This window comes from Talpa occidentalis, unplaced genomic scaffold, assembly GCF_014898055.3.
Source record: "Talpa occidentalis isolate TD23 unplaced genomic scaffold, MPIMG_talOcc4v2.1 talOcc4.4, whole genome shotgun sequence".
Taxonomy (NCBI): Eukaryota; Metazoa; Chordata; class Mammalia; order Eulipotyphla; family Talpidae; genus Talpa; species Talpa occidentalis.
This window is the reverse complement of record NW_023604295.1, coordinates 73,897,850-73,921,917: the sequence shown is the minus strand read 5'-3', so window position 1 is coordinate 73,921,917 and position 24,068 is coordinate 73,897,850. Positions and strand designations below refer to the sequence as shown.

At 35.4% G+C, this 24,068-nt stretch overlaps 1 protein-coding gene across 1 annotated transcript in view; it reads right to left on the bottom strand.

Moving 5' to 3' along the window:
- Positions 1-6,248: 6,248 nt before the first annotated feature.
- ROBO1 (roundabout guidance receptor 1) overlaps positions 6,249-24,068 on the bottom strand; it is a 912,258-nt gene continuing 894,438 nt past the window's right edge. The window contains exons 29-32 of the mRNA XM_037525700.2: positions 23,075-23,227; positions 15,130-15,438; positions 9,178-9,371; positions 6,249-7,938 (exon numbers count right to left, since the gene is read on the bottom strand). Of these exons, the coding sequence (XP_037381597.2) occupies positions 7,924-7,938; positions 9,178-9,371; positions 15,130-15,438; positions 23,075-23,227 (671 nt within the window). The 3' untranslated portion in view covers positions 6,249-7,923. The remainder of the gene's footprint in view (positions 7,939-9,177; positions 9,372-15,129; positions 15,439-23,074; positions 23,228-24,068) is intronic.

Below are 24,068 nucleotides of genomic sequence, written 5' to 3'. Positions count from 1 at the left end.
GAACTAATTTCACACATGCACAGTACAAAAGAGACTTTATCTTGAAATTTGCAGAAAGGTAAACTGACGATTGATTGGCTTTTAATACCATCCTGAAACATTTCTCTAATAATATACTTGTAGCATATGGCATTGAGTACTCTGTTCTGGCAAACAGTTCCATTTAAGATCAGACTCGCCACATTCTGGCTCCTTCCTTCCCAAACACTGGTTATATGCAGGCCGATTTTCTGCCTTGGCAACTTGGACTTTCTGGGAGACCAAGACTTCCACATAGTCTGCTCAATAGTGCTTGGGAGATAAGTCCCCCACCCCTTCCCTACCATCAATCTGCATCCAATAGGGAACAGGAACAAACTGATGATGTTCTAGGCTCCCACGCTTTGCTGAAGGATTCTGGGAGGCATTTTGTGTGCCTCTCAGGGGAGCCAATTGATTCCCCCTGGAGGAAACTTTAACAATCATAGGACTTCCATTGCCTTTTATTCTTTCCCTCACAATCCCACTCCCACTTTCTGAAATTATCTCCCAAATAAACTGCTTACACCCAAGTCTTTGTCTCAGGATCTGTCTCTAGGGAAACACAGCGAAGCTAAGTCACTACTAACCCTCATCTGCGTAAACTACTAATGCATGCTTTTCACTAATTGTAAATGGTGAAGGTACAGATGTTGAAGGCTAATGGTTATTTAACCTAAAGAAGTAGACAGGTGTGGGCCTCCCCGGTGGCGCAGCGGTTGAGCGCTGGGTTGCAAAGCTGCCCGCAGCCTCTGCAGCGCCGGTTCGAGCCCCCGCCCCTGGGTGAGGGTCCCACACGGTGCGCTAGACCTCTCCTGCCGCCTGCTGCTCCTCTCAGCAGTGTGCTTCATCACTCTGCCTGTTCTACTCTCTGCTCTGGCTCTGGTGAATTCTCTCACCCTCCCATGCCTCTGACTGTACCTAGTGCTTGTATAAATAAATAAATAAATCTTTAAAAAAAAGAAGTAGACAGGTGTGACCATTCTCTGGGAGACTAGAGTAGTACTGCCAGGCTCTATTGCTCCATTGTAAGTTAACTGCCAACAATCATTTCCAAATTTCTTCCACAACTTTCTTCACATGCTCTTTATCTTCCTAAGATTCCCACATTAATGAGGTAAATAAAGATTGAGACATGCTTCTTGTCTGTATGAGACATGTTTTTTTAACATCACACAATGAAAACTACCTCATGATTTTTGTCTGGCTGACAGTGATTTTAAGACTGCCAACCATAACATTCATTCCAGTTTCAGACACATTGCAATGAAACTTAAACTTGATTTCTTAGGTAGGGTAGTATTTAATATAAACTATCTGGGATTGTCTCAAATGCAAGTTATTATGCCTCACCTCCTGGAATACTGATTAGCAGGATCAGAACAGGAATCAGAAATTTACCATTATAATCAGAGCAAAGATATCCATGGACAAAGCCTCTGAGTGTGCTTAGTGGCTCTGGAAAATTAGTATCTTTGAAAATATTTTTAAAAATATCTATTTGTTTTATTTCCCTCCTCTAGAGTTCAAAATAGAGAAGGAAAGGGAAACAAAGACAATCATTATAATTTTCTAAAGTATTGTAATAGCTCTGAAAGTGGTAATTGATTAGTTTAATTTGCTCCTAAGAAAGACTAGAAATAAAGGATTATCTACTTTATAAATCAACATTTGTTTTCTCATGCAATCTTTGTAAAGAACGTCTAAAACAGATTAAGGAATCCGTTAAAAGTTATTTGCTAACTTGGATTAGTTTTATTTTTTATTCTTAATGTGAGCAAATCTTTTACTTTAAAGCTAAGATCTAGAAACAAAACTTCCATATTTATATATTCTACCTTTTTGTTTATTGTGACTTTCCATAGCTATATATTCTAGCTTTTGGTTTACTGTGTATTAATTTCTTAGATGCACTAAATTCAGAATTTTACAACTTAGGTACTAAGAAAACACTTCAGCTTTGGTATGTTATCTAGCTTTGTGATATATTTGGACTATTTCATGTTTTGTTTTGTGATAAAAATGAATAAATAACAAATATGAAAATGGTAAGTTTTAGGTAGAGAGATGGCAATAATTTGATGGCATACAAAATGTAGTCTTAATGAGAGAATTCTGAACTTTTCAGGTGGAGTACGAGGGACAAAATACATGTGGGAAAAATACCTCAAGCATCAGAACTAAAATGGAAGATAAACTCAGGGGTCCAAACCAAAATGTCTTTTAGGTTTATGGTTGGTAGTCATACCACAGATTCCTTTATCAAAAGGGAAAGTTGATGTTCATATTTCACTAGGGAAAATAATCTTTATTCTCTCAGACTCACTCTTCAGTTTAATCTGTTGTCAAATCCCCAAAGATTTCCATGCTAAATTCTCTTGAAATAAGAAAACTAGAATTTGAGAGATATTTCTATTTTAAAAGGGTAAGCTCTGATTTTAATGTTTCCTTTAATCATATTCTTTTGTAGCAAGAGCATTTTAAAAAAACATTACCAGACATTGCACCTGTTAAAGGCTATTTCCTGCCATCCCAATCCCCTTCAGGCAGCTAAGGGGGGTTTTCAATACACACTGCCCTCAGTAGGTTACCAGAGAAAGGCAAAATTATAGTTACCACAGAAAAGCAATTCCATACTCCCTTTGGGGTTTCAAATTAAATGTTTGAAATCTGAAGCAGAATGAACACTGAGTTGCAAGAGTTAAGGTCTAACAAACCAAAAACCTGGCAAGTAAGCAATTTATGGGAAAGTTTTCCTATTGCCCTCCTTTTACTATTTCCCCTTCCCCTCCCACCTTTTCTCTCTCACATCTCTTTCTTTCTCCTCTTCTCCAGGTTGTGGGCTGCTCAAACCAATTAAAACTGGGTCTAGCCATTTCTGACTACTTCAAACTGGTTCTGATCAGATAAAATCATGTTAAACCATCTCTGGATTTTTCTGATTAGATAAAATTGGTTTAAAAAGTTCTGGCCAGTATTGACTGATTCAAACCAGTTGTGCCTTGTTCAAATAGGTTCTGTATTGTTGTGACCAGTTCAAACTGGATCTTGCTTTTTCTAATCAGATGAAACTGGTTGGAACTGGCTTTAACTGGATAAAACCTCTTCAAACCAGTTTTGACCAATTCCAACTAGTTCAAACTGATTCAAACTGGATAAAAAGAATCAAAACCGGTTCTGGTTGGTACAGACCAATTCTGACCAGTTCAAACTGTTTCTGACCAGAAAAAACTTGTTCAAGTCAGTTTTGCCCTTTACTGGCTGGTTTATACTGTTTCTGGCCAAATAAAACTGGTTCAAGCCATTTCTGACTGGTTCTGACCTGATAAGAGAGGTTAAAGCCATTTCTGATGAGATAAAACAAGTTCAAACTGTTTCAGGCAGGTTGTGACTAGTTTAAACCACTTCTGCCCAGATATATGTTCAAACCAGTTTTGACCAGATAAAACTGGTTCAAACTGGTTCTGATTGGTTCAAACCATTTATGGCTGGTTCTGACCAGAAAAGAGAGTTTCAAACCAATTGTAACCAGATAAAACAAGCTCAAACCATTTTGCCTTGTTGTGGGACATGTTCAAACCAGTCCTGTCTAATCCTGTTCTGACCAGATAAAACTGGTAGAAACTGGTTCAGGCTGGTCGTGACCAGGTTAGACTGGTTCTGGCCAGTTATGACCAGATACAACTGCTTGAAACTGGTTCTGACTGTACAAAACTGGTTCAAACTGGTTCAAACTGGTTCTTGTTTGTTCTGACCAGATAAGACTTGGTACAATCTGGTTCAAACCAGGTAAAACTGGCTCTGAACAGATAAGACTGGTTCAAATTGTTCTGGCTACTTCTGACTGGATAGAACTGTTCATAACAATTTCAAAAAGTTCAAAATTTTTCTGACTGCATCAAACCAGTTTAAACCAGTTCTGGCTGGTTCAAAATGGTGATAGCTGGTTAAGCTAGATTAAAAACATTTGTGACAAGATAAAAATAGTTCAAAACTATTCTGACTGGATAATACAGGGTCAAACCAGTTCTGACTGGTTCAAAGTAGTACAAACTGGTTATGGCTAGACAAACTGGTCCTTCTTGTTTCTAACATTTCAAAACCGGTTCTGGTGTTTTCTGACTGGTCCAAACCAGTTCTTGCCAGTTTTGACTGGATAAAACTTCTTCAAAATGGTTCTGAATGGATGAAACCAGTTGTGATGTGTTCAAACCTGCGCTGACTGATTCTGACTGCTTTATAACCATTCCAAGATTAAAGTACAGACTTAATAACTAAATCTCCCACTTTTACAAAGATAATAAATGAGGAGCCAGGATTCAAGCACAGGTATCCTGGATTTGGAACCAAGGTTTGCTTAGTAAACAGCACAAATAGCCATCAACCCCACCCCCTATCCACATATCCACATACAGCCAAATGTACATGGAGCTTAGAAGCATGGTGGTATCTTGTAAGTCTCTGAGGAAGGGTCCCCCAACACAAATCTCCAGAGTACCAGCAGGGCATGGAAGAAAATACAAACTCCTATTCCCTGTGATTCAATCTACCTCAATGGGCTTAGAAAAATCAAGAGAGGGTAAATAGATATGAGGGTCATTGAGGTAATTAGTATAGGGAAGAGGAAGATACAGTGTAAAGGTTCTAACAAGGGAAGATCATTGGAAATGTCACCACCAGTAGTAACACCAAGAGCCCCTACTACCCTATTCTCCTGCCGATGCCCCCATCCCTTGCTATACTGGAGTGGGAATGAAGGGAAAAATCCATACTCTATCTGAAATGACCAAGAACATCAGATAAGATTGATTTCACTTGGAACTATGATCATATTTTCTGCAACTATGGCAGAACAGCAATCCAAAATAGAAATGGAGTCCAATTATTGAGACCGCAAGTGACATGCTTGCATGCACACCTGAATTGTGAAATATGTGCTGAAAGCGTCGAATCACCACCCACTGTATGACCCTCAGGAATTCAAAAGCAAGGAAACAAACGAAAACACCAAGAATTTATTCCACGTTTAGGTATTTCACAGTGAATTTTACTCACCGGAAATGGAACCACCCCCATTTTGTACCACACTTTTTGACTTTTTTAAAACTCTTTGCAAGTATAAGGAACAAACTATGTGTGAAAAGTGGAAATAGCATGTGTGCAATGAATTTCAGTCCATAAATACAACAGTATCTTGTATACGGGGTTTACAAAGTCCATGTCATATACATTAACTCACTAAATCATGACAGTAGCTCCATGAGGTAGGTATTATTGAATATACAGGTAAAGTACCTGAGACTTAGAGGTTAAGTAACATGTCCAAGGAAATATAGCCCATGACAAAACTGGCACTCAAGCCCAGGTCTCTGATTACAAATAATTTGTATGTATATTCCATACTACAAATAAAGAGAGACGTTAACTTACTTATAGTGAATTCATCACAGGAAAGAAAAATTTCACCATTAAACATGGCTCTCCAATTTTTTCCTTGAAATGACTTGGAAACTGACTTCTTGATCTATGGACTTGTTCATCTCTCAGTAGATGCTGGTGATTACTTCATTTTTGTAAAATTAAATTTAAATTACATTTCCTTTATTTTTTTCAAAATTTTCCAAGATTTTCAAAATGTGATCCATATATTTTTAATATCTATGTCATAGCAAAAAAGCCCTCACTAGATTCTATTGCTCTTGTCATTTCCTAGACATGATGCCCATTTGTCCATCCAAACTTGAATACTTGAATATGCTGACTTTAATAAACAATAATATGCAACCTGGTATATGGTACGTATTGCAATTTTAAAATTTTACATGAATCTGTAACAAGAAAACAATTATTAATAAATATTTTAGATTTGTATAATTTTCTTGTTGACAAAACAAGCAAACTTTACATCAGATTTATCACAGTTGAATTCCAATTATTTCAGAAATTGATTAACTGAGTTTCAGATATATAACAAAAACATTCTAGTACATCTTTAATATTAAAAAGTTACTCTGATGAAATGACTTTTAGTTTGTGATTCACCTTACATCTTTAATTTCAGTGAAGTGAGAATTTTTCCTTATAAGTAAAACCTGATTGTTCAAAAAAACAGATTTTTTTACTCGTCTGACAATAAAGTGGTGAAATGTTAACACAGCACGACTTTGTGATTAAATGGAATAAATTTGGTCACACAATGAAAAAAAAAGAAATCAACACAAGAAAGAATGATGTATTTGAGAACATTTTTAATAAATAATGTGACAAAATTACTTTTCTGATTATTGGATTTTCAGTATGCAAAATTATGGCTAAAAATAAGAGGCTTCTTACATGAACATAATGAAAACATTAATCACATGGATTGTTCCCTTAGTACTGCACACCCTTTCTATGTAACTTTCAAATTATCTAAGTGAACACATTTAGTTTTTGGTGAACACCAGCTTTTTTTTTTTTTTTTTTTTTTTTTTTTGTGGTTCAGTTTTGTTTGGCTTTGTTTTCCAGTGGGGTCAGGCCTAATACCTATGTATGAATAAATGTACATTTTTTTTTCAAATAGCACCAATTATAAGTCAATGAAATTGCTATAATAACAAAAATGATCATAAAAATCTACAGTCAGAGGGCATCATTTGGCAATTCAAAGCAAGTAATGCCTCTATTTGAGTTTATAAGGGAATCTTGCAAGTTTCAATATTGGCCACAACAAACTTAAACCTTTTTTCTTTGAGTTTAGGAAAAGTAAGAGCCATCGGGATCATGGCCCACAATAAAGTATGCACGTTACTTCACCATCTGTCATCATTCAAATATTCCAAATACAAACATAGAGCATTAACAAAAACAGGTTAAAAACGCTTCTCAACATTTTTTCAATAAGACAAAAAGGTTAATAGTTACAATGGTTTACAAATAAAGTTTAGTGATTGTGCTTTTAAAACCAAAAAAAAAAAAAAAAAAGATTAAAAACAGTGCATTACAAAAACAAAAATCAAACTTCCTTAAGTGGCACTTCTGAAAGTTGAACTGACACTACCAGAAGGAATTTAGGCCAGTTTAGATAAACCAATGTCCTTATTCAATTGGTCATTAAAAACATCCATCTGCTTGTAATAGGCATTGATAATTGCTTTTTTGATTGAAAAATAGAACAAGGTTTTTGCTAGGCTTACTTATGACAATGACTAGACAACCAGAGATCCAACTGGCTTACCCCCATTTATCCAAAAGTACATTTCCAATAAGAATATACTTCCGAAATTGAAATGAAGACAAAATAAAGTACCACCAGGGGTTGCAAAGAGTATATATTTACAATGTTTCTACCCCATTCAAATTGATTATGGTTGTTCTGCATTTGCTATGTTTTTCTTTTCTCCCAGCAGAGGGTGGTATGAAAGACTGATTTTAAAATCATGTTAAAATGAGTATGTTTTAATTTGCTTTAGCAGTTGGTTATAGAAAGATTATATCTTGAGAGCCCTTGGCATGAGGTTGATTATCAACTTTGTATCTTTAATCAATACTTTGCTGAAAACTGGCTTGGTATATAAGCGGTGCAATGCCATATCACAGGGGCAAAATGCAAAAGAACTGTTTCGTTCTCTCCTGCTGGCAGATGACTGAAGCAAGAAGTCAAATACTTCCCTTGCTGGAAGTAAGGTGTAATGGTTTGTTCCAACATCAAGGGGAATTGGGAGGTTCTTCATAGGGAGAGGGATCAAACAACAACAATAAAACCCCAATAAAATTTAAAAAATGGTATTCCAATAAGAGGAACAAAAACGACAATTTGTACACTCTGATTGCACTGAACATTTTATCTGGCGTCACGTGTCATCAGACATGAGGCATCTTGAGTGATATTTTCACATTAGATCTCACAAGCCTCTCTGGTTGTTTTCAGCTTTCGGTTTCCTGTAAGAGATACATCATTGTTAAGTTTGAAAAAATATTTTAGATGATAGCCTTACATTTATATACATATATGTTTCTATTCTTATGTGTTTCTTTATGCATTCACTGGGATATATAGGAAAGTTCACTTGGCAAGTGATTAATTCATTTGTCAGCTGTAGTTGGTTTGACAGAACTCTAACAAGTATCAAATTGTGTTCTGCCCAGCAATTCACTACTGGGAGGGGGTTGTCCCAGAGGGGAGAAGCTAGAGCAGGCTGAGTTCTCTACTCCTCAGTCCCAACACAATATGACAGCTGAACTTCTAGTGGTTTTAAGTATTAGGGCTATCTGTAATGACTTTTCATTCATACCCGCACCAAGTTTCTTGTTCTTAAAAACAAAACAAAACACAAAAAAACACAACAATGTGAAAAACAGCTTCTTTGGCAGCATTTGCAGAGAAAATTGTTTTACCCTAACTTCAAGATCAAAACACATTAAGCTTTATAAAAATTTAATTAGATAAATTACTTAGAATTTTCATTTTCTATTCTAAAAAAGTTATAGTTTAACATTTACTTTATAATCAACTTGATATTCAACAATTCATAGGGAGAGGAATTTGTCCTCAATTTGTTTTTAATTAAATGGAGGAAACACAATCTTCAAAAACAGGAGGTGATTTCTATAATGTTATGATTTACTGCCAACTTTATCTTACATCACTATAGACTCCAATTAAGGCAGTAAATCTCTGATTCAAGAAGTATTCTCCTCCATCTGGGAGGAACAGGTTTCCATTTTCAAGGATCGCGTTCCCATTTTCTGGAGACTGAAGGTAGAAAATAGTTGGCAAATCAGTCACATTAACCCCAGTTATTACTAGGCAATAGATAACACAGGCAGAACACTTTATTCACATCATTTAGGGTTTCTACCACCTATTATAATACTACAAATTACACAGACCGATAGTTTGTTTCCTAACAATATGTTTGCCATGTAAGATTTTTATCTGAATATTTACAGGTGAATATGAACCCTACAACAAAAAAGTAACTTACTATCATTCAATATTTTGGAACACATGTCAAGAAAACCATTAAATTCTCAGATCAAATATTTCTGATATTACAGTAGTAAAAAGATTGTGAAAAAATACTAACACTACTATAGACTGATGGATGCTCCTAACTCAGGGGGTAATATATTACAATCAGTCTCATGCTGAGAAATTTGGGACTAGATCAGCCATACCTCTAATTCTTCATTATCTTCTGCTCTTTCATATCCTCCAAGAACTTGCATTTCTGCAATATTTCTTCGACCTACATTTGCTTGCTCTCTTTGTCTGCTTCCTGATCCTCTCGATGACATTGAACTTGAAGAACTAGGATCTCTGGGATTATTTGATGTTGGAAAAGTAGGTCTACAGTAAGGTAGAATATCCTCTGTGTAATGAAAGATGATAAGTGCATATGAGCTCTATTGTACACTTTCATTATAACACATTGCTCATGTCTATAATTCTGAATGGGGAAGCATTAATATAAGGAATAAATGAAAACATTTTACAGCAATAATAAGTAATGCAGTGTTGTCTTTTGAAAATGAAAATAACAAGTCTTGTTGTTTTCCTAGTCCTAAAGGAGATAAATGAAACCTGGAGTTAGACTTGGCTTTCTGTGCTATCATTCACTCTGTGACCTCTGAATAATTTAGGCTTGAGCTTCCATATATCTATAAAATGATTATACTGTTTACATGAAACATTTCAGATAAGATAGGGAAATATCTGTGTAAACTATGAAGGATTTTTTTTTTTTTTAAATCGGGAATTTTTTTTTTAAAGATTTATTTATTTATTTATACAAGCACTGGGTACAGTCAGAAGCGTGGGAGGGTAAGATAATTCACCAGAGCCAGAGCAGGAAGCAGAACAGGCAGAGGGACCAAAGTACACTGCTGGGGGGAGCAGCGGACAGCAGGAGAGGTCTGCGCGCCATGTGGGACCCTTACCCGGGGGCCGGGGATCAAACCGGTGCTGCAGAGGCTCCAGGCAGCTTTGCAACCCAGCACTCAATCGCTGCGCCACTGGGGAGGCCCAACTATGAAGGATTTTTAAGACACTAATAGAAAGAAAGCCCAGTTTCCTTGAACTTTCATAACAAAACCAAGCCCAGGTTCATTTCCCAGACACCAAGATATTAAGCTCTGTTCAAAATCAAATTTACATTGTGGAACCCTGATTTCAGAAGCTGCCACTGATGACATCCAAAAAAACAAACCAAGTCTTCTGGAAGCCTATCATCATATGGCTTTAAATTTATTGCTGTTTCAAAGGATGCATCCCCAAACTGCTCAATTCTTTCCATAAACTGTCCACTTTACCCTTTAAACACTCTTACACATACAAAGTTAATTCCTCTATATGCTTCTTCACTATGCACATTACCTGAATGAAACCAGATTTTCCCTTATGTGTCCACTGAAATTCTCTCTAGTGGACAGGAAAGAAAGAAGGTTTGCCTCTAGTTCACTGACATTAATTCTACCTCTTTGCTGATCTATCCTTTCACAAAAAACATTCTCCATTTGTGAAGCCAAGACATCTACTAATGGAACCCATATAGTTCTCCGAGATGGTACCTTTCTCCTTCCACTCTACTGATTAAATTTTGCCCCATGATCCAGACTTCTGACTCGCTTGGATTTCACAGTTCACGTAGACCACTACTCCTCTGTCTAACTTCATACTACTTGGTCTTCTGTGACCTTCATTTTTTGTCCCTGTTTCATCAGCCTTTCTCTACTGACCTTAGTTTTTATCACACTATATTATGATGAAATCTCTCTCTCTTGTGCTAAAAAATTTCCTTTTGAAAGCTTGTGTTCTACATGAATCAATACTTTCTTTCTCTCCTCACTGCTCAGTCAAGTTTCTTGAAAAGCGATTTAGACTCAGTATTGCTAATGGCAACTCTCACTCATGATTTACTCCACTGAAATATACTTATACTCTTAAACAGAAGAGCCCGTGCGAAGAATTTAAGATATACCAAACAGTTCTGATACATGTATCAGAGTCAAAACTCTAGTATAAATTTTTCAGACTCCAAATAAGTGTTGTTAATGAAGGCACACCAACACAGGAGCCATACATTCAAAAATAAGACAAAATTTTAAACTTTCCTATGGCAACATTTTACAATTCCTTCTCCCACTCCTCCTACAACTAAAACCAGAAATAATCATACAAAGTGAACTTAATGCATACTGGAATAAATCTAAATTTGACAACTTGAAATTATATATATATGTATATAAAATTACTAACTGAAATTGAAAATTCAATGTTGACTTTGATGATGTTAATCATGTTTCAATCCTATGTCTCTGGACTTCTAAACATAAATCTGGAAACACAATCAATTTAAACATTACTATTTTCTTAGCTTCTGTTTTTCCTTCCTTCCCAGCCAGTATTCTGTTGACTCCTTTTACGCAATACCTCTTACTCATTGATGCCCTGCAGATTTTTGCTTCTTGTCGTGTGTGTGTGTGTGTGTGTGTGTGTGTGTGTGTAAGGCAGGTGTTTTTCTCTGGTTTGTGTGCTTACATAATCCCAGTTTGACATACATAATATTATCAATAAATAGTTTCGATTAAATGGATGAGGAGCTTTAATTATTCTTTTCATAATGATAAATCATTAGTTTTTGTTCCTAACTCCTTAAAAATGTCCTGAATTTTAGCACAGCCAGTTCAGTTGAACACTTTTTCTTGAGTGTCCCTCAAAGCCAATATGTCAAACACTGACTTCATCATACCCACTCCCCTGAGATTTCTTCTCTTTTGTATTCCTTAATATAGCTAATGATATCACTAATCATTATATAGCCAAGTTAGAAAACTGGATTTATTTTAAGATTCTTCCCACTTTCCAACAACTTTTCCATCCACCTTTCCACACATTCAAATATACAACAGGTAAGATGGATTTTAAATCTTAAAAATACTGACTCCCTTATCCCTGCTCCATAGCCTGCTATATATTCTCTACATCTCTTATCTGGGGTTGTAAATAACTTCTAAGAGATCTCTGCCCCTTCAGCTATTTCCTTCAAACCATCTTCAACTTTCGTCTTCTAGGAACTACAATTTCTCTGTGGCTCAATTCTATATTTAACTCGAAAGGTTAAAGTTTGACCACCTTTATTATCCAGTAATATGAAGTTTCTTATAGTCTTATCAATGTACTTAAAGTTTAAAATGTTTCAGGCTGACTTTCTCTGCCAGAACAAATAATCCACTTTTCTTACCCAAGCCAAATTCTACCCATTCCTGAACACTCAGTTTATGTGTCCTTTCCACTTTTGTAACATTAAATTTCTCACAAAACTTGTCTAATTGTTCCTTCTCTGAATTCTTAGGTTTCGTGGCACCCTGAGTGTTATACCAAATATGAATATATTTAACAAATCTATAGATTATCCATCTCCTAATCTTACAATGAACTCCCCGAAGTCAAGGTTCATACTTACATATAAATCTCAGTTCTAGCACATAGCTTAATAACATAGTAGATATTTGATATATGGAAATAAATTGAACTAACTGAGGTAAATGTCAGTAAAAAGATCACACATTCAAGTCTAGAAGACCACTTTCTTTAATTAAAAATAGCCATTCATTACATATGTAAATCAGGTTGTCTCCTTCATTATAAATGATGTTAAATGAATTATGAAGTAAAAGTTACAGTAACACACAGAAACTATTGTTTAGTGATATATACACGAGGTTATAGTTTAAAGAAGAATTTGGGGCAAGAAAACAGATAATAGAATAACTGTTCAGTGTACTCAGACTTTTCATTGAACAGGGTTCCTTGTTTTCAGATTAATGGTTCCAGTCTTAGTTTTTAGTTAGAAATATTTAACAACAAACAGGAATTTATTAAATTTCTGAAGTGTACTAGCAATGACTTCACTTCTTTATTCTAATTCTGCCTACTTTAAGATCTTTTCTGGGTTTTCTAAAATTTTCTCCTGAAGAATTCCACCTTCTTTGGAGGAATCCTACTTCTGAGCAAGATTAGAGATTATTATCTGTATAAACCTCTTATATTATATCATGATATACTACTTACGAATTAGTATTTGGACTATAGTCACTGGGAGGCAAAAGTTTAGTCAGGTTACCTTTGGCTTAACTGAAAAAGATAAGCTAACTTTTTCAAACTTTGAATTGTGATGATGGCACCAAGTATTTTGTAGTCACACTGCGGAGGCATCTGTCTGAAATGCACACACTGGCTCAGCACATCATTACCATGTCTGTTCCTGAATTACGAGTTCAGAATTCCAAGCAGAGCAAAGTAACACTGTCCTCTATATTAGATGACGTTGCTTATGACCAGGTGCTCATAATAAACATTACAACAGATTAATGTTTAATCACAGGAAAATATAGTTATTGAAATACGGCAGTGCCATGCTCCCACAGCCTTCCAATATTCATTTTCCTATTACGTCATCATTCTTCCTTTTATTTTTCTATTTCTCCCTCCTAAAATGTTTTTTTCTCCTTAGTCTATAATAATTTTCAAATCTCCTGTTCTAAAATATTTCCACAGATTCTGCTTTCCTGTCAAGTTCTCTTACAACTATTTCTCCTCTTCCTAACCTTCTTCAAAGACTCTATGCTCATTATCTCCCTTCTAAGATTTCCATTCACTTTCCACCCCCATTCTACCTGGCTTCTATTCTCACTAATGCACTAAAGACAGTCTTTGGAATACCACCTCCTTGCTCCAGCCTTTTCACATTCAAAGTTCAATACTATGGGCATTTTTACATTTATTCCTATCTTAACATTTTCTCCTCCATTATTTCCGGGATGCTATTCTTGCTAGCTTTAATATTGAGATTATTTTAAAAATCTGGATGAACACATGATGGGTGCATAATGAAAATAACAAGTTTTCACTACAGAATGTTGTTCCTGTGCACAACCTTTAGATATAACCATCCCTCACTATTGGTGAACTGAATTTGGCTTACATGTTCTCACAAGAGCCTATTGTACACAGTTCTTCCTAAATCAGCATACACTTCATGCGAGTAGCCAGAAATGGGTCATGTTGGAAGTAATTACACACCAGAAGGAAGCAAATGGCTACAAATTCAGGTGTTGCTTTGTCTGTCTCCCAGAGAATAGATTGCTAAACATTAATCAGTCTATCACTGTTGCTAATTTTGACTTTGTAATTTATACAATTTTCACCTCTGTGTTGTGGTTCTAAAATTCACTCTCTACTCATAACCTTTCTCTTGATCTTTTTAACTTAGTTCTTTAAATTCTTATTTTCTTCATATCTGTGTTCTTCCCCCTGCCTTAATCCCTTCAAAACTGAAATTTCCCCCAAGACATCCGTCCTCCCTTTTATTTCTACATTGGTTCATATAATTATGTTCCACTGCTCATACAGGGCCATCCAATTAACATTTGAATAATTTTTTTTAATCCCTTATTTCATTTGATTTTTCTATATTCAATTACTCACGAAGTCCTATTGGGTCTATCTCTGAAATGCCCACGTAGGCTGCTCTCTCCTTTTCATTTGGTCGACTATATTAACTCAATGCTTTCACTTTTTTTATGCAGAAATTATTCTGCAATGTTCTGATGCCTCATCTACCCAGTTGCAAGCTCTTCCTTCACTCTAAAGTGTTGCCAGTTATTTTTCTAAAATACGTATTTAATTATGTCATTTCAGCTCAAAATACTTTCCTGGTTCACCATTACCTATATCACAAATCCCAAACTCTATAGAATAGTATTCCTTACCTTCCCTATCTGGCACAGTCACCTTTCTAGTCTTAACTTTTACCATTGGTTCCTGGTCTCAGTTTCTTATTGTTCACCCAAATGAGAAATCAGTGCTTCCCAAAACATCATTTACATCCTTTTATTTTTTCTCTTTTCTATACCTGATATGTCCTTTTTTTCATTTTATCTATTGAAATAATGCTTTCCTTTAAAATATAACTTAGTCGGCACCTCTCCAAGGAAATCTTGTACAATGTCATGTATTGGATGGATTGTACTAAAATGATCAGGGTACATGACTATCTTCTCCATTAGTAAGCAAATATAATGGGAACATATATTTAATCTACATTTACTGCTTGAATAAATCAGTACCTTGGATGAGATGAGTCTTTGCTGGTGGAAGATCTCGTTTTGCTGCCTTATTTCCTCGTCCTTTCCCATCATTTTGCTGTTCCTGTGCTTCTCTGGGATCACCTGGATTGCTTCGCATATCAGCAAGTTGTCTTCCATCCAATACTTCTCGCCCCTTGTAACTGCCTCCTTTTCTATCTGATGATCTGTCTGTTCGTGCTTCTATAGAAGGAAGTTTTGGCACCATTATAGGTCGTACCTCCAGCTGTGCCTTGGATTGGACAGTGGGAGACTTTATAGCAGGTGGTGGCACTGGAGGAGGCGGAAGATCTAAAAGGAAATATTAAAGATATTATAAAAGTCTGCCATTTTATAAAATCATAAAATATGAAGATTAACATTAAAGCCACATATCTCACATACTTATATACTATGTCCTAGATGAACAAAAATAATTGAAGGCAACTAAAGAATAAGAAGACCAGCAATTTTAATGTACTAAGAGATTAACTAATTTGGGGATAGCTGTGATAGCATGGACACATGTGCTGTAGCTTACTCTCCCAACAATGGTAAATCTTCTTAATTGATTTTAGCAAAGTATTTCTGGTTCCAAACACTTATCTTTACCCCTTCAGGCAATCACTTCAAACTGATTGAGTTGGCACTTGAGTTGAGACCTATTTGCCATCTCAAATCTAGCTTAAATCCCATCTCATTTTGTAGACAGAGAAACTCAAACACATAGATTCAAAGCTATCTTCCAACTTCAAAGCTAGACACAATCAGGACCAGCCTTAGATTCTTAACTTCTAATTTAGTGTTGTTTCTACTATTTCATTCTATCACAAGCTTAAAATGTGCCATTCATTGATGGGGTCTCTCTAATTTGCATAGGTACCCAGAGAGTTGAAATCAGATAATCACTGCTATAATTATAGGTTAAATTTTATGTATCTATATGTTTGAAGGATATATCAATACAGTTTTAATGACATAATCAATTAGTATATATTAAAGGACATTACATATAGTATATATAATAGGATGTATATAATTACATACAGTTTATAAATTATATATATAATTATAATATCTTATATGTATACACAAGGATACTTAGATATGAAAGAAGGCATAAAATCTGATATCTGGAAAATTTAGATGGGTTGTCTTTAAAAACTCATACCTACACTTTGGAGGAGAAACATGCATTCTAATAATAGGTGGGAAGTTAGTAGAAGAATATTAATAGATTGTTGTTTTAAGTTGCTCTAGTTTTAGTACATATTATAAAGAAAGGCTTGAATTAAAGTGAGTGTTGTGCTAGCTCAGATAAGCAATGGTAGGAGATAAAGCTGTATTAGTGGCTATTTAAATGGAGAGTAAATATCTTGAGAAATTAAGGAAGAAAAAAAGTAATACAATAATTAGCGAAATATAGTAGGTAAGGGAAAAGAAAAATAATCTACAAATGACTTTCAGGATTTTCTACCATAATTGTCTAGGTGGATGATAGAAACAGAATTGCAAATAAATAATTTAGGGACAAGGAAGATTATTTGCAAACTGTTTCAGTTCAGTTTTAGAAAAGTGAGTAAGATCCTTTGAAGTATCTGGATAGAGATGTCCAGCAGGCTGCTATACATAAAACCTGAATTTCAAGAGAGGTCAAAACCAGAGCTACAAAGACTCGGGGATTGTCAGTACAAATACATTTTTTTAGTCATGATTTCAGAAATAGTAATATTTTCACATTTGGAAAAAAAGTCCATGTGATAGACTAAATCAATGAAAAAGCACTTATAACACATCTGTTAAATGTTTACTATTATAACATTAAACTGAAGATTTTAAATTACACATTTACATGGTAAAAAATGTTCAAGTATATAAGAAGTTGAAAGTATGACCCCTCATAACTCCCTCCTCCATTTCAAATCCTCAGAATTGACTATGCAGCGGTAATAAGTTTGAATAATAGCCTATAGATCATTCCAGAAATTATTAATGCTCATAGAATGAGGTTGCCAAGTTGCCCAGCTCCATGGTGCACAATTTACCTCCGGAACCAAGCAAAGCAACCACCACTGTACAGTAACCTGCCTGCTCTTCCATATGAGGTGGTCTCATAAAAAGTATCAGACACAAATATATGACCTTCACTTCTTATTCAGAGAAATGGGATTGCCTTTCTTCACCTAACTCTGTAGTTGTATACATTTTCCTCTCTGTACTGTACTCTTGGTACAGCTCTACTGTACTCTTGGGGAAAAAGTATACAATATTCTGTTTAAGAAACATATCATTATTTATGGTGCCAATCCCTATGGAGGAATATTTAGGATATTTGCAGATATTTTACTATGATTGGCAATGATCCACAATTATTAATATATACTAGTGTGAGAAACTCTTGAATATTGTAATTGTGTCTTAAAAATTCTTATCATAATAGCAAATTAAATATCCCAGGGAGCACCAGTTTTAACCAAGTGTTTCTCATTCTTACATGTTTAAAGAAAGAATATTTGTCACATTGGTGCTGTAAATTTTTCGGTATAATTTTTTTAAAGTTTCCTTTAGCATTATGTTAAATCTAAGGTATTCGATTATATCATGTTATTTGCATCTGAAAACAATCTGCTTGATGCTTGAGATGCCATGTTACTACCTGCAGTCTTACATAGGAATCCACTGTTAAAAGAGAGCAAATTTCACTTGCATATTTTTGTGCTTAGTTCTCATGCCTCACCATATTCTAGCTTCATATAAATAGTGCTAACACATTATTTTTAAAATTGTGACCAGTATACAGTCAACAGTTCTCATCTTGTCAATCAACGTAGATCATCGTAGATCATCATGATCCACTATGCATTATTTTTCTCCTTGAAAGAATTGTTCAAAAACATTACACAAAACAAAGTGTTATCATGACAGTACCCTTTCCACTGCTCCTTGTTTATTAAAAATAACCAGAGAGGTGGGGAGGGAAAGAAGGAAGGAGGGACAGGCCATTCTGAGTGTCTTAAAATCAAATGTGCCAAGGCAGAGTGGTTCCAAGTTCACACTGAGCCTGGGAATGGCAATGAAAGGAGAAGTTATAGATGCTGATTCTCAATGAAGCACACCTGCAACTTATACAGTAGAATAATGTAGTGTTACCTCAATGAAAAATAAAATTAAAAAATGTAAATTTTTATTGGGTGATAGTTCCATGAATCTGAGTATACTAAAAACCACTGAATTGTACACTTCCCAAGGGTGAATGTATGGTATATGATGTATATCTCAAAGATACTATATTTTAAAATATAGAGAGAAAAAAAGGAGGAGAGAAGTCTAATTCAAAGTGTACTTGGAAACAAAGAGAGGGAGGGAATGCCATCTACTTTCTGTATTATCCATTTACTATCAAGTTAAACTGGACTGCAGACATAGATTATCAGGAAACTGATGACTGCCACTACCATGGAATCATACATTGTCTGTGCTTATCACACATTGATGCTGATGATTACCACTGCGATAACATCATACAAAGTCTTCAGAACAGATGACTCTAGAGACAGAATCTATAACCAGATGCTCTATATAGGTGCAATCTGTACCACAGGTAAAAATGAGAAAGCCCAAAGGTAATTTTAAGAGTTCTAACTTCCTTTATATAATTGCCACTTTAATTGATCAAGGGCAACACTGGTAGGTTTGATTTCTTTTATAAACAAAATACTGAAAAAAATTAGGTATTATAAATAACTGCCAAGTCAAAATAGTGATTGTGATAGTATAACAAGTCTATATTTCACATAGTGCTAAATAGCACTTTCAACTTATTCAAACCACTGACAGCTCAAACTGGATTTAACAAATGGAACTGTGAACCTGTTATACATATACAGAGGCTCTTTTATATATGTAAGCAGATAAACATTAGTCTTTTCACAAGACTTTCCAAATACCAGTATAATGCACATAAAATAACACATAAGAGAATGAGCATGTAGATAATTAAGCTGGCATTAACCCAGTGTACTATTTACTTAACTACTTCCAGTCCCAAGACCTTGTAATCAATGACAAATCAAAACAACATTCTACAGAAGGTGGTAAATTTATAATTTATGAAAAGTATGACTGGAGAAATGATGTAGATTTGGTTTTTACATCAAGTAATGAAAATGCATTGGAAAGGGTAGAAAAGAAGGTATGGAATGGATCTATGAGTGTCCTAAAAATGTACCTATGCTTGGCTTTAATTTGATAATACTGACCGATACATATTTATATATTTTAATCCTACCCACCATATGGGTTGAATTAGTAAGTGGCAAATATGAAATAGATTCTGCCTGTTGGTGTGACTATAGCAGGCAGCAGTCCAGTTCGCACTCCCTAAGTTTATACCAAGCCAAAGATTTGACTACAGAGTGAGGATTGGCTACAGTGACATGATTAGGGGATGGCTGAAGCAATATTATAAACCAACTGCAAGCCCCCACAATTCACTTATTGAAGTTCTAACACCTAGTACCTTGAAATGAGACTGCATTTGGAGACAGAGTATTTAAAGTGATAATTAAGTTAAAGTGAGGTCCTTAGGTTGGGCTCTAAGGCCATTTGACTTACACATATTGAGGACAGACCAAGTGAAGAAAGGATAAGGACAGGGCCTCCCTGGTGGCGCAAGGGGTTAGGATGCAACCTATGAAGCTATCCGCAGCCACTGCAGCACGAGTTCAATCCCCAGCCAGGGAGCTACCGACATGGCACAGGAGACCTCTCCTGACTCGCCTGCTGCTCCCCTCAGCAGTGTATTTCAGTAGATCTGCCTGTTCTGTTCCCCACTCTGTCTCTGGCGAATGCTCCACCTCCCCCCACCACAGACACACCTCTGGCCTGTACCCCACTTCTTGTATGCATAAAATAAATAAATCTTTTTTTTTTTTAAAGAAAGGGTAAGGACAGTTGTCTATAGGACAAGGAGACCTCAGAAGAAATCAACCTTGGTAACATCTTGACTTCTACACTCCAGGGATGTGAGGAAATAATTTTTTTGTTTTATAAACCTCCTACTTTACAGTGCTTTGTTATGGCAATCCTAAAAAAAATAAAAGATTGACTGACTAAAAATAATCATCACAAATCACTCTTTCATCATTCAGAAAGCCACTTTGTTGATAGAATTTATTAAAAATCTGCAAAGGAAATTCGCGATGTGAACAAAATTTACAAAGTAAAGATGCCACAAAGTCAAGACTGATAATCCATATTCTGAAAATAGTTCACATAAGATGTCTGCTAATATTTATAAAATCCACGCATTATAGATAAGACATGTTTGTCATTAAGAAGCAAAAAGTTTAAAAAATCCTCCACACCCTACTAATATGTTTAGTTCTCATCTTAACCAATGGCAGCTCCATAAAATCGTTCTACTCCCTCCCTCCTCTCCTTTTTAATAAATTGTACAAACTGAGGTTCTTCACGAAATGATCTGTTAATATTCTTTTAAAAAATGCTCTGTATAACTTGAGAAAATAATTTCTCAGAAAATGACTTTTGTTACTATCATATCCACTGTCAACAAGACTGTGAATATTTTGGGGGCATTAATAAGTGTCTACATTTGGCCTCCCCTTGTGGTGCAGTGGTTGAGCGCTGGGCTATGAAGCTGCCCGCAGCCTCTGCAGCGCCGGTTCAATTCCTGGCCGCTGGCGAGGGTCCCACATGGCGTGCAGACCTCTCCTGCCGCCCGCTGCTCCCCTCAGCAGTGTATTTCATCAGTCTGCCTGTTCTGTTCCCTGCTCTGGCTCTGGTGAATTCTCTCACCCTCCCGTGCTTCTGACTGTCCCCAGTGCTTGTATAAATAAATAAATAAATCTTTAAAAAAAATAAGTGTCCACATTTACATGATTTTATTTAATCATAATGTATTATTAGATATGTATAAAATAACACATAGCTTTGTCATTTTTCTTTACCTATGACATAAGAAAGAGTCCAGAATTAAACCTGAGACTTGTTAGTACAATAAACATAACTGACAGAAGGTTATCAAAATGCTGAAAGGAAGTTAAAGCTAAAATTTTAAAAATAGTTTGTTATATCTCCATGTGGTCTACTTTTGTGACTTAGAGAAAATAATTATTTCCTACATTTTAACATATAATTTTGCACAATAACTTTTATGAAATGAACAATTAGAAATCCAAATAATATTTTTAATTAACATTTTTGCTTTACAAATATTTCAATTTATTTACTTGGTGTTTCTGAAATTAACTTTAAAAAATAACAAGTCTAATAATTCAGTCTAATAATTATTTTTGAGGGATTAGTTAGAATTTATAATTAATTATTAAACACACTGATATAAATATTGCAGAATGTAGGATAACAAATACAGATCACAATTTTCAGATATAGCATAATTTATTACTGCCATGCTTACCCTTTACCTTGGTGTGTTTGCTTTATTTAAAGCATTTTCTAAAAACATCACTCAATGTCAAAAACCCCTCAAAACAAGTATAAATAAGAGGTGGAAAGAGCTACAGAAAGCTCTGGACCAGTTTTTCTCCCTTATGTATTCAACCTAGATGTGTTTAGATCAAAGTTTGATGTCTCACCAGTTTTTCAGTTAGGTGCACTCTCTTCTAGATAATAAAAACTGATAGAACAGCTATAAAACTTGTAAAATGCCATTACAGGGGTCCCATAAATGTAAAAACGCTGATAGAGTTTGGGGATTTACACCTAGTGTTGTCCCTTCACTGAGGCAAACATGTACAAAGCCACTGCAATAACCCTTCAAAATCAGATAATATTCTGACAGCTCAGTTTCACTGACAAAAGAGTCCTGGGCAGAAGCCAGGAGGCCCAGGTGCGCTGTGTCATGCCAGTATTTAATGTAGTCTAATATCAGATAGATGCGAGTGAGAGAAAATACTCTGAATAAAGTACAGATAATAGCATGGACAGCCACTCATTGCAAAATTACTTGTGCTCATCATGCTGTGAGCTTTGTATTAAATTTTTCTGTCAAGTGGCAGGACTCACAGGGAGAAGTGGCTCAGAAAACCCTCCTTGTAACCTTGGATAAGGATCTATAATATTAGGCTTTCATATGATAATGGCAAATGATGCCCTTTTTTAAAAAATCGGTGACTGGTAATGAAAGTCCTAATCAGATTGTGGTCAGAGGTTGGAAGGACCAGAAGGTGGGGAACTCTGCCGTGAGACCCTTCTTCCCCCCACCCCTTTAGCAAATTTAACAAACTTGACAAGATATGTGAGTCCGGAGAATTTATCTTACATGAATTTCCATCAAAGCCCTTGGGGTTGTTTTATAAATTGAGAAGGTACCTGTTTAATAAATGCAGGACCACCTGAGGCGCTTTCATTAAAGGCTGTCTCTCCACAACATCACCATGTTTGCATTTTTTCCTTGCCCCCTGGAGAAGGCAAGTGTTACCTTTCCAGGGACAGTCGAGATTGCATGGAAAGGCATGAAGGAAGATGATTTGGTTTGCGTTCTGGTGTACAATATAGTGATCGCACCACTATCATTAGAATTAATATTCAAACATGTTTGCTGTCATCTCTTTGAATGCAAAATTCCACAAGGGAGGAATAAATGAGGACACTTTGGAAAATTTCGAAGCAAATCTGATGAAGATGAATCCTGTGACATTATATCAACAGAATGTCTATTTGTTGAAAACTACAAAATAACCTTTTCAAAGTATTAAATGTATGCCTTTCGTTTCTTAAATACCAGATTGTTAGAAAAGTGCTTGACAAGATATGTAATTCCATCATTCCTAGAAGTAATATGAGGTCTACTGTTAATGAAATTTTAATGTAATTTCTAATGTCAGTGGATACATTTTCTAGTCATTGAGAGCCAGAGTAAATAGGCAAGATTCATAGATGTTTTCATGCGTTTCAATGGACTTACCATCTGTGTAGGCTTCTCTGCGCAGATGTCCTGGCTGGTGTTTCTGCTTCTTGGCGGGTCTGGCCTTTTGCACGACAGCAGCGCTCATGTTACTGTCCGTAGAAACAGGACTTGTGGGTCGAGGGCACTGGGATGCATGAAAATGTCGGCGGCCTGAGGAACAAAGCCAGAGCCAAACTCATCAATGAATTTTAATACAACAGTAATAATAAAATAACATTAAAATTAGAAACATACCTATTTTAAAAAATATGCTTAAATCAAATGTTTCAGCAAATAATAGGATTTTGTCACTGTTTGAGAAATCCAGTGGAAAAAATACACAAGTACTTTCAAACTCTTTTTTTTTTTTAAACCATGGTTCTTTTATGTTAAAGTTCATAATACCTATTTTATTAAACAAAAATGTACTGATTATTTTTGTAACCAGCTTTACTAAACTGTTATTGTTAAACAAAATACTTATTAAAATTTTGCTTAATGGATTTGATGTCTGTTACTTTCGAGAGGAAGAGCCAATGTCCTTAAGAAATTCATGTTCTAAGAATGAATAGACTAATTATATCCCTTATTTTAATTAAATTATATTTATGCTATTCCTTGAAGGCAGATGCCTGCTATCTTAATAAAGGCTCAGATATTCTCTCTTAAGGTGAATTAATTTAGCTCACGTATTTAGACCTGCCAAAAATTACCTATATCCTTTTTATGTTGCAAAATATTTTTTGCTGGTTCTGGATACTGAAAGTGTTCTCTCCAGAAACTTCTTTTTTTTTTTTTTTTTTTGGGTTTGTGTGTGTGGAAGAGATGGGTTTTGATTACTTGTTTTTGGACGGACAATAATATACGAAGGCACTGGTAATAACTGACTTTGCTAATCAGACAAGGTGATGTTCTGAGCTCTCAAATTCTCTGGCTGTCTTGCTGAGACACTATATTATAACACACAACATTGTTCATCCTTATAGCACTGGAGCTCTAATGGCCTTCTTCA